Source organism: Andrena cerasifolii, chromosome 14, assembly GCF_050908995.1.
Source record: "Andrena cerasifolii isolate SP2316 chromosome 14, iyAndCera1_principal, whole genome shotgun sequence".
Lineage (NCBI taxonomy): Eukaryota > Metazoa > Arthropoda > Insecta > Hymenoptera > Andrenidae > Andrena > Andrena cerasifolii.
The window spans coordinates 4,744,978-4,757,209 of NC_135131.1; the positions used below are offsets into that span (position 1 = coordinate 4,744,978).

General features: G+C 43.2%; 1 protein-coding gene across 1 annotated transcript in view; it reads right to left on the reverse strand.

Moving 5' to 3' along the window:
* Positions 1 to 640: 640 nt before the first annotated feature.
* Positions 641 to 12,232, reverse strand: part of LOC143376317 (neurotrimin) — a 139,969-nt gene continuing 128,377 nt past the window's right edge. The window contains exon 8 of the mRNA XM_076826482.1: positions 641 to 4,645. Coding sequence (XP_076682597.1) covers positions 4,392 to 4,645 — 254 coding nt within the window. The 3' untranslated portion in view covers positions 641 to 4,391. The remainder of the gene's footprint in view (positions 4,646 to 12,232) is intronic.

Here is a 12,232-nt window from a genome sequence, read left to right on the forward strand (position 1 = left end):
CGGACAACCAGCGAGAGAAAACGAAAGAGTCGACACAGCCACTGGCCGCGCGGAATCATGTCCGCTACACACTATGAGCCCGCCGCCAGCCCGGTTCGACGAACTCATAACGGAGGATTACTGTGTCGCGAAACAAACACTAACTCAATTATTCTTACGCGGAACAGTGTTCGATAAAATACTGTGCTTAACGCAAAAACACATTAACTCAATTAGTAATTAACTAGTAGTACACGGAGCAATGTTCTATGAAATACTAACTCCACGATTGAGTCGCACGCGATTATGAGAGCTCGCGAAGGGATGTGATCAAACACGAGGAAAATGTTCAACGGCCTGCGAATGCTATGCAGTCGAGTAATGGATGAAATTTTTTCGAAGTTTTGATGTTGGTGGGTGTCGTTAACGAGCTCGAGTGTTCCTTACCTAACTATTCGTATCAATGATGTCCCTTCCTCGGTCTGATGACGAGCACGAAGATCACTGTAGAAATAAAATTTCAAAGAATAATATTACACCAAAACGTTTCGTAAGTTATGCAACATTTCGGCCACAGAACTCGCGTATGAACATCGATCTGTTGGTCCCGCACAATTACGCAAGCGGTGCAAACACCAGCGAGACACATTACGCTCACGATTGTCTAACATTTATTGCCCAAGTATGCGATAAAGTACATTGTATTTACAGGGGAGGGGAAAAGTGTGATCACAAATGCAAAACCTAATACAACATCGTCTTACAGCTTATTGTTAACGTATTTACACGTCCCTGAGGCTTAGTCTACCGTTATCATACACTCGCTAATTATTGTACAATATCGCTTATCCTATGCGTCGTAAAGCAATCATCTGCGCCATATACAGATTACTGGGTGTCACGTTTCTATGTGTATGTACACGATACATATCGATAGCCATCGCACAGCGCGCGCAAGCTGGACTAATGAGGACCGCCAAGCTGGATCGAAGAACGCAACGGTCTCCGGTCGGCGAGCGTGACAACGATTTCGTCGGTCCTTACCGAAGCTCGGGGAGGCCTCGGCGAAGCCTCGAAACGGAAGGATGGTCGTCATACTTGCATTCAACAGGTAACGGCAACGTTAGCAATACGTGGACACGATTCATTCTACTTGCACTGTTCTACCTTGTTTCGAACGACGATTCGAAGAATGAGGGGACTGCGTGATGCTATCGGTGGTTGGGGTACATGAAAATATTACCCGGATCGTCGTTGTACATACTTCTATACATTAAATTCGTACGTCCTATCTCTGCGACGGTATCGTTACCTAATCTTGGGGATTTCACGAACGCGTCCGTGGAAAGGAATGCTTGGAAGGATGCGAGATCATCAATCGCCCTTGTACTCGTCGACAATGCAAATGCTTGAACGTAGTCTTGTTTACATGGCTCTGCAGAGTGACTTTGAAATAGATTATCGCATTTCTACGGAGTTGCATGATTAGTTTGCTTAAGGGGACTAGGCAGTCAGAAACTCGATTTTGTTGTGTTGCGTTTTTCGAAAGAAAAGGTCGAGCGCGCCATACACAGTTTCTGCGCGCGCGCGGGTAGACTAGATTCCTCTTTCGAAACTTTAAACTCGTTTTTCTCGGAATCATATTTCCTTTTCGTTTTGCAGTGATTGCGAAAAAAACGGAGGTACAAATCGATTTGAAAGAAATTGGGCATATGTGAAACATGTCTAGTTACGACCTTAACCTACGCATAAGTCTGTGAAAACTCCTATTTTGACAAAAAAAAGAAATAAAATGGCTCTTTTCAATGGCGAAAAATTGCGATTCTTTAAAATTTGCAGTTTTACAGCTGCCATTTGTTTAATTTGGGTTTTTATCTTTTTTAAAAGGTTCAGGGCAGAATGGGGGCCAGGGCAAAGTGTAAATTTCAGAGAATATTTCAGAATTCAATTTCTGAATCACTGCAAAATTACAGCGGCTTTAGAAAAAACGCCTACATATCGCTGTCATACATATGTATATATTATTCAAATAATTCTTTTTTACTGCTTATAATATAAAGCAATACCCAACAGTATAGTACCCAAAAGTACTATTCACAATTTGTATTCATCTCCTTGTAATTAATTCGCAAAAAATTCTTGATTTTCGAGCGATCTGACTGCCTAGTCCCCTTAACAGAAGTAGAAAGAGAAACAGTTTTGATCATTTGATAAGTACTGGTAAACAAGTAAACCCTTAAGAACAGTCCTGCATATTATAATATTCGTTACAGAATGTGTAACTAAAAAAATCACATTCTAAATAAATTAGCCTCCCTCGTAGAACTTTTTAATGGTGTTTGAAGTATGTTCCTTATACAGTGAATCCAGCCATTTTTTATTAATTATAACGAAGACGAGGTAAATATGCAGCTCTGAATATAATAAAATTATCATAAAACTTTGCACCAAACAAGAAGTGCTGTATCCTCCTCGTGTTCGATACAAGTAGAACAGCCTGTGATAAGTCAGCCACCAGTTTCAGGAGTCTGTTCTACGATTAGTCAGACATTTTTGCAAAGCTCCAAGTCAAACGAAAGCTCCTCTGTCTGGACTTCGCACCATACTTTTGTTTAAGTAGTGCAGTCCGTTATAGATCAGACATCTATCGCAGAATCACTCTGCACTGCAACCACGCGTAACTTAAATCACACAACCCAAAACGTTACATTAAGGGTATTCTGTCGACAGACACTATCTCCTGAAACACTCAAACTGCATACTCGTAATCCTCTAAATTTTGTAATGTTAATAATTCGTGTTCCACTTAATTCAACATTCTTCTTCAACGCAAACGACACGCACGTAGAAAATTCGAAACACAGTGATTGTTTCTAAGGAATACTTTATAACAAATTAATCAACGCTATTAGGTCTCATGGAGTATTAATGCTTTCTTTTATATAAAGTGTTGAAAAACCAAGCACATGAGAGACCATAAATAAATTCCTTCACAGAAATTCGATTATAATGCAAAAACACAAATCGGTATCTACTGGGTGGACAAGATGTAGCGACCTCAAACGAAACAGTAGCCATTGAGGAAGCGAAAATATAGAAGTGTACTAGCGTGGTCCTTATATGTATGGTAAAAAATCAAAATTTTTAAAAATTCCTTCTGACCCTCTCAGAAGCTTCCAAATACTGTAAAAGAATTTCGCCTAAAATTTTGTTAAAATATATTAAGGATTATAGGTTGCTGAATGGCAATGAAATATTACTACTTTGGTATAAATTGATAGAAATTTTTGCAATAAGCAGAAAATGATTTTATTAACTTTTAAGTGAGAGTATAACATTAAAATTCGGGCACACAACGCATAGACGAAACGGTAGTAGTAAACGGTGTAGTGTATTGTGTTGCGGCATAAGGCTTTATATACACATTTAAATTTCCCTCATCAGCAGCTCTCGAATCAAATGCAGACGCAAACTCCGGCGTGCATTCTATTCAGGCTGTTAAACACATGGATTAAAAGCAAAGTTTCGGATTCTGATATATAAACATGGACCCCGTTCCATTAAAATTGACAAGTGACAGTTATAGGAAGTCGCAGTTGCCAAACTTGTGGCACGTGCGAAATATAAAGTCCTTGACCGACCTTTACATATCAAAATATACAAATAAAAAGCACCAGGATATTTTTATTCTTGAATAGAAGATCTTAAGATGGTCAGGCAATACGAATTTTAAAGTTGAAAAATAAGGACCACCCTAAAGTGTATCTTCGCAAGCTCCTATTATTATTGCACAAGCGATTCAAACACTATCGAACATCAACATCGACGAATTTTCCATCAACTATCTACACCGCCACTTTCGCGAAAGCGGCTCCGCACAAACCACTGCTGTTCGACGTCTGAACTCCCGTAGCACGGCGGCGAAACGAAAGGCGAGTACAAAAATATACATCTAAGAAATGATTCGTTGGTCCGAACGTGCGAAACTCACGCCAGGGGAGAAACACAATACAAAGCGATACTCTCTCATCCCGCGGAGGGCGGCGCGCCGTTCGAACGCATATATAGGGATGCACTCGGCTGAAATTGATTACTCCTAATGAAAGTTGTAGTTCTTCGAGGAAGGTGCATGCGCGCGCACACCCTATCTTACTAATTCACGTTTCGCTAGTAGGGGATACCGCGGAATCGCTAATTTCTTCGTGCGCTCCCGGGTTGCTTGCCCGAACTTCCGTGTACACAGGAGGGAACTTCTAGCTGGCCGGTCCTCGATGTCCCGTAAAGATTAGTCTCCGCCGGGTTCCCCGTGGTTGCCGCCGCGTAACTCGTACCTGCGGCTGGCCATCCCCAAGTCGCACTGAGAGGCGCGGATTAATCAGTTCCTGGGCGAGATTGTCACCGCGGGAGAGGGCCTACGTCGACAATCCGCCAGCCAGGATGGCCGCGGCCACCGTGATGCCGAGGTTCGCGAGCAAATGCCGGTGAAAGAGCGACGAGGCTGTCGCTGATTGGAAATCAATCTGCTCGTCGTCGTCATCGACACCCTTCAGCATCGGCTCATCCTTCATGCCCGCTGTCTTCCTCTCGTGACTGTGATCGATCTTCCATGCTTTCTTCGAGTCTCGCCTCGTGCTCGGCCTACGCGTCGTCGGCGGGCGATCGATTCCTGGAACAGGTTGAATTTCTTGAACAAAGGAGAATTATTTGAATAAAAGTGTATTATCTGGTTGGAATAAAATATTATTGAATACTTTTAGGTTGATTTGGTTGACATTTAAAGAAGGAAATAATTTTCATCTGAATTATAAATGTAAATGTTATATTTTATTTTATGTTTTAAGCAACTTTTGCCCAGGTCTGTGTTGATAATAGCTATGTGAATTTGGGGGGGGGACACCGCGATGCGTTTTATTTTCACAGATAAGGTACAGTCACGGGTGATTAATGGCACGATACATCTGTTATAAATGCGATAGCAGAGCGTAATCGATACTCGATTTTACCCCTGATCGAATAACTAGATTTTTGGTATTTCCAGAACTAACTGATCAATTAGAGGCTTGATTATTGTTCACTGGAGTTCTGATTGAAAGCCGAAACTTCTACGAACCCCCCAAAGCGCGAATGTTTTACAAGTTTTCCAGAAGACCAGCTGAGAGCCGTTGTTACAGAAAGTTTACCATCTCAAGTGAGGCTGTAATGAAACTTAACTTCACCGTATTCATCAGCGTGGCGTTATAATTTAGTTGCCTTAATTAAGTTACCCGCCAAGTGTCCCGAGTCGTTTTAAATGAAAATTCTGACGGAGAGATCCGCGGCGCCGTTGGAAGAAACGGCGGAGAGCTCGCGTATTCTTTCGTCCGGGGGTTCCGAACAGAAATCGATGAACCGACATCCCCTTATCAGTTTCACATAAATCCAGCATTACACGCGCTGCGCTGTTACTTGATCAATGTTAGCTTTAGTGCGCCGTTAGTTTACCGTAGCTCTGCTGAAGGCTCGAGCTTTGACCCAGCTTCGTACTTAATCCCGGAGCTCACCATCCGAAGTCTTTAACGTTGAGATCTGCAACTTCATACTTTAAGAACTCGCCCTGGCATAAGAAGCATCTCCTTGCAACTTACGACAAAGAGTATATTAAAACAGTGATTCTATCTGACGTCTAAAGAACTGATGGTGGGCTAGGTTCAACGTTCAACTCGTCCCTGCCATTTTCTCAGTTTGTATACGTTTCGAAGAGAGTGTATTTCATGGAATGTCTTCATTCTTCACGGCAGCTTTAGCAACATACTGTAAGAATAGAGGGGCGAAGAGGAAGTGACAGAGGTCTACATGTTTCAAACAATAGTTATTACTTCTAACATTCTTCTTGGGATTATATCGAATCTTTAGTTTATTATACTTGTATCTTGAGACAAGTTGAACCAGGTTGGTGGGGTTTAACTTTATTAATCGTAATCCCTTGTTCATCTGATGCGGTCAGCTCAACGGATTTTCAGATTTCAGTATGCCATTGTCATGATTCAATGCAGTGCCTCGTAATGGGATATCAATTGATTCGGGATCATATTCATTCGTGTGATAAGCTCGTTTGGAACCATTTCGTCAATATGCCGCGTGTATTGAAACAAGTGTGTTGTAGGATCCTACTGTGCCTGTTGTTCTTGCAGTATTGGAGATATAATGGATGGTTGACCTATGAAAGTTTGACAACAATGGATATTTAGAGGAGGACAGAGAGTCTGTTTTAAAATAAAAATGCGCTGATTGCTAACTGAGATCGTATGTGTACCAAATAGTTTTAATTCTTAAGGTGAAACGACTATTTGGTACAAGAAAGAATTTAGCCACTTAGACACGCACTAAAACACAAGAAGAACGAATCCGTACATTCAAAACAATGATTGCGCGTTGTCATGAAAATACACAAAACTTGCAAACTTCTACCTGCTGTACTTTTTAAACAAACTCGAAACCAGAGAAGTGATGACTTAAACCCCCCCTAATTTCGCCTAGATTACATCATATTTGAATCTCATAAAAATCGCCAGATCTATTCCCGTGTAACCATGAATCTCGAAACCTTCAGCTACGTCAAACCATGCGGACAGTAAGCTGTAGGCACTTTGACTGAACCCACGCACATTTCCCCAGGCGGTCTGAGTTCAAACGGCAGAAAACACCTAGACGAAGGGACTGGAGGAACGAACGCTTAAAGCGCGCATGAAAATCAAACTACCCACCCACCGTGTACCAACACTGTCAGCGCTAGAACAAAAGCAAAAGCTCCGCCAACACAGCTATATCATCAATTATAAACCCCCATTCAATCTGCCTGTGCACCCGGCTTCCTCGCCGCGGCCAAACAAAGTGCATATCACTCCAAATTACCGTGCAATTACCCGTTCACCATCGATTATTTTCCGCCCCTGCCGGCCGCGGGCCGGGATCCCGAGATTTGTTCGCGAATCAATAGGCCAAATCCGCGCGTCGGTGCCCGCGCGGGAGGACCGCAACAGGATATCGACTCCCGTCAACGTAACAGCTAGTTGCACCCCCGCTGGTAACGCATTATCGCCGATCTGTTCATTAATAAAGATGAACGGCGCTGGATCTCGTCACTGCCGGTCGTGTACCAGGCAAGGGTTTAACGGCCGTCAAACTGCAGCGAGCGGGAAAGCCGCTTTACGTCAGATCACGTGCGAGCGGACCGCGCGGAAATGGGCGCACCCAGATACCGCTGCTGGCCCGATGTCCGCGAGTAATAACCGGAAAAATAATCGGCCAAGCGATTGGACTTTCCACATGATGCCCGTCCCCCCCCCCCCTCTCCTCCTCTCCGCTGGTTTGACGTATTGGAATGTCGTCCAGCTGGCGTCCCGCAAAATCGAGAGAGGCCCTGTCACTTGCACGCCCCGCCGAAACGTCCACCGGGGGGTTGTGAGGGGGGCCATTCCGACGATATTCATTCCAGCGTTGCGACGATCTAGCTGGAATCACGGTGAACCCACACGAAAGCATCCCAGCTCCCTTAATTGCTATTTTTCGGAAAGACAGCGACCTGTCTCCGCTGCGGTGGCCGCGGTCGCGGCTCGAAAAATCGACGTCCACCCTCCTCGTGACCACTGCAGGGATGGAGCAGCGGTCCGCCATTCGGCGTCCTTCTTTCGCCGGATTTGTCGGGGAGAGTCGTTTGAAGGGTTTACATTTCGACGGCTGGTAGGGGGGGGGGTAGGTCTCCGATCGTCGATGGGAGATTAAATACGGTAATTCGGAAACGAAGGACAGAGCCGGAGGAAGGCTTTCCGCTGGTACCATCGATCCGGCCCCGCGCAAATTGCCTGACCGGCCCCCCCTGCTTCTTTCTTTTTTTTTTCTAAATCGCTTTTTAAGGGGATCCCGTAACTACCGGAAGATCGGGATCTTGGAGTAATTTATACCGCCCTTACGGCGTGTCTTAGCGACCGGGATCAATTAACTGGGCAAATCGTTTTTCGATAGGTCAAGAGACTGTTGTGAAAGTGCAGCTGAGAGGTATGCGCGGGTGGATGTCTTTATTTTAGTCGGCTGACTTCGGACGCTGGGGTACGCTCCTTAATTGGTTGTAAAAGAATCGATTCGCTTCTATTTGCGAGCTCCGTGGCAAACTGGCGATCGACTTGTTCAACGTTTCGCGCCGCCGGCCGACTCGGGGCTGAATCTTAACGCGCATACGTGGCGCCTAGCGCAATAGCCGATTTCTCTAGGTAAATATTAAACCGTCCGCGGTTCGATGATCAAACTTGCCCATTGTTTGTACGGGTTTGCATTGTTGAATTCCATTCCGACGCTGTAATTGCATTTGTTTCCACCCCGGACCGCGCAGTAACGTTTACTCTCACTACAAATACCGCCTCTTCTCCGCATTCGGTTGCACTTTTCTGTCTGCGCCTTGCCTCTCTGTCTACGCATTCCTTGTTTTTTACCCCTTACCCGTCAAATTGAGCGAATGGTGCGTGCGAGGGGCAGTTACTGTTAGAGTGGTGGTAAGTAACTTCGAACTAAAAGGTCACAGGTAAAAAATGTCGTAGCGGGTTCCGGTGGAACTTAAAAAAATCGGCAGAGTCTCCGCTTTAAAATGAGCCTAAGACAGCGATGTTTCGGTTATCCCTTGCGGAGATACAGCGAGTTGAAGGAAAAATGGGATTTGTGCAATTTGTAAGCATATTTTCGGAGGGACATCGGTGACCGAAATTTCAACGGAATCGAAAAAGTCAAAGATGCGTCTTAAAGAGGAAAGACTGATTCCTTTTGATCGTCACGTAATAGACGCAGGCTTTTAAAAATTTTTGCGTTTTTGTATTCGGGTTAACCACATGGCCTGGGCACTGTCGACGCGACAAGCGCGATTTTGCCGCGGCGCACATTTTGACGAAGAGTATACAGAAAACGGATTTATGAATTTGATTGAAAAAAAAAATTTCTTACCCTTCGATATGTACATGATTAACTATACTAATCGATACATTGATTTACTCGCGTTGTTTGGTTGAAATAAATTCCCGAAAACACCCTTACATTTCGGACCGTTACAGTGGTGCGTTACAATTTCTCCCCCTTAAAGATAATCCGTATAGTATCAGCGTTCAAAGAAACACTCTATGGAGGCTAACAATTTCTAAAAAAAAAAGAAAAAAAACGATACACTCCGCATCAACTCGAGTGAGGTACATAAGTTTACGATTCCCAACCTCGTTTAACAATCACGTGGCGATGGTGCTCCAGAATTCGAGGGTGCCTCGAAATGCCTCCCCCGTCGTGCCTCGCCTCCCCGTTTCGTCGCCCCGCCATCACCGAAGGCATTGTCAGATAATTCGCTCTTTTCGCGCTCGAGCGGTGCTTCCATCGACGTTAATCGACTTTAATGAAGCGTGTAACCCGCGACTCGTTCCACCCGCTAATTATTGCTAACGTTGTTAACCGTGGGCGACACGGGGAAAAAGAAAGGAGCCGGTGGGGGTGGCGGGGGAAGGGCTGAAGAAAGCAGGGGGGAGCGGGGCTCCTGGGCGCGTTTCAATGGAGCGTGGCCCATTCAATTTAGATGGCAGGGCCAATTACTCGTGGAAGCCGCGGTGACGCTTGTGCATGGCTTGTCGCGCACTTGATTTACAATTATCGATAATTAAGTACCCGTCCGAGCTGGTCCCTGTTTCTCGCCGTTCGTCAATCGTTAAATTCGTCGGTCTTTTTCCTTTGTTCCACACCTCCATCTCCCCCTCGTCCCACCCCTTGCCCTCCAGGCTCCTTCCCTCGTCGATACTCTAATCAAGCGGCCGATTAATTATCACGTGGAATCGGGACCAAGCTTCTGAATGGACGGCTCGCGGTTTAATCGTATACCAACGAAGTCGCGTGCAAGAGGCAAACCGATGTACTCGTTGCGTTCATTGGACATGTGCGATGAAAAAGTGCAGGTACCTTGGTGGTCGAGCTGCGGTTACAATGGGTGTCTGAGCGAATTTCAGGGGGGGTTTCAGGGAGCTGGATTGATAAGGATTTCTATGATTTCTACGTACGTGATTCAGTCAATTGATCATGTATATTTCTGCTTGGAATAAAAAGTGTAGGAGTGCAGTTTGGGTAGTTGGCTTTATTGTATTAAGATTTAGAGCGAATTTGGGTATAGCTTGCGATGAAGTATACGGCGAAGGATTTTGGGGGCTTGTTGGTTAAGTACGATTAAGCGGGGAACGTGGTTTAAGACGCTGAAAAATGGAGATTTTCGCAATTTTTTTTAATACGGAGAAATAAAGTCGATCTTCCCCAAACTTTGGGGGTATTTTAATATATAGTTATACAATACGAAACAAAATTTAATCGAAAAATTTCAAGATCACCGCGCGGAAATTTATTAATCATTGATGTACCTCGCCACAGGAATTGTGAAGTGACGTGAAAAATGGACGCTTCAGTTTTCGCCCCAAAATAAACACACCGATGTTTTTCTTAGTTTTTATGAACTTACTTGTCGAGGTATTAACAAAATAAACAAAAAAGGCTAAAATTGAAAAAATTCTAAGACTTCAAAGGAGAAGTTACGGTTTTGAAGAAAAAGTTTAGACGTTTTTGTGCAAAAAATATCGTTCAATTTTTTCATAAATGCTTTTACTTCACCGACGATGGATGGTTATTATTCAACTAAAAAGCTCCGGGAAAAATTGATCGGTGAAATATAGTTTTTTTTTTCTATCTCTCCCACCAACTTGAAAAATGTTGTTTTGAGAAAAATCGTATTAAGTTTAATGGTTCAAATTTCACTCTGAAACTTTAAGAATATCTTCTAAGAGTAATACTATTAATTAAAGTAAAAAAAAAATCGAAAATTTGTATCCTCTAAACCAGGTTCTCCCCCAAAATTAGTTTCTACATGATTTATTTGAGTATTTATTGGAGATTGGAATCTTCACCTCTATATACACAGAAAAGGGGAGGGTAAAAGTACATCGACGATTTGAATAGGCACGCGGTATAAAATTATTCGAATGGCACGTGTTATGGTTCTCGTTAGATAAAGCACGAATCAATTCATTCGAAAGTTGATATTTACAGCCAACGGAGTGGATCTATTTGCGTTGGCAGGCCTCTACTGCCGCGTGACGTTTATTTGGGAAATTTGATGTGATACGATCCATCATAATCTAAAGCTACCTGAAATTCCGTGCCTCCGGTTTCAGGCGCGTTTTTAACGCCCCCTCCACCCTCGAACAAATTACGCGACTAAAGTCGTTAGCTAACGAGAGGAAGCTGCCGTAAAGGCACTAGCTTCTTTTGCATCCAAAGTTGTCGAGTTGTTTGAAACGCCGGCAAACGTTCGCAGCAAGTAAAAAATGTTCGCCGTGTAATTGATAACATGATATCGCTAATAAGACCGCGTATACCTACCTCATAAACGCCATTTCAACGTGTCGTATACACCGAAAATCAATTGCATTAAAGGAAATTGAAACCTTATTCTGCGTGCCATGCAAATAATGAACGGGAAAATTATCGATGCAGTGAACGCAGCGCAATTATGTAAACGTTAATCGTTTTGTATGTATGGTGGGCGTATTTAATTTAGGAAAATTTTCAATTACCGGAGAGACCCTGTAATTTCATATTACAAACGATAATTTAATATCGTGACTTCTGATAATGATACCCTAGGTGCAATTACATTATATTTCTGACGTTTAGTAAAAACACTGTAGTGTGTGGCTCATACACAGGGTGCACGTTTCGCTTTATCCTGGATCCAAGTACTCAGATCTCAAATAACGCTACTGCAATCGATGGCATTATTATATTATTGTATTTCAGTTATTCAGAGCTGTGTCTGTGACAAGTTTTTCTTCCATTTCTGATTAGTCCACCCTATCCCAAAGAGGTTTTTGAATCACACACTAGAAATTATTACCTAGGTACTGAGGAAGGAAAGGGATAAAAATTGAATTGCATTTTGACACTTGTAGTATCATTCACGAAAGATGCAATTTTATGATAGGGCAGTTAATACTTAGTATCATGAATTTTGTATTTCACCCAGAAAAATTCTTATCGTTGCATTTTTCTGACCGTTCGTCGTAAAAATAAGCAAAAAATTCCCAGTGTAACAGTTTTTTATATAAATTTCAGTTTCTTTACTTTTGCTTTCATACTTTTTTCTACTTTTTGAATTCTCGATTGTTCTGTTGTTCGTCTAGAACATCTTTTTTCCGGTGTGTCAGCAAATAGC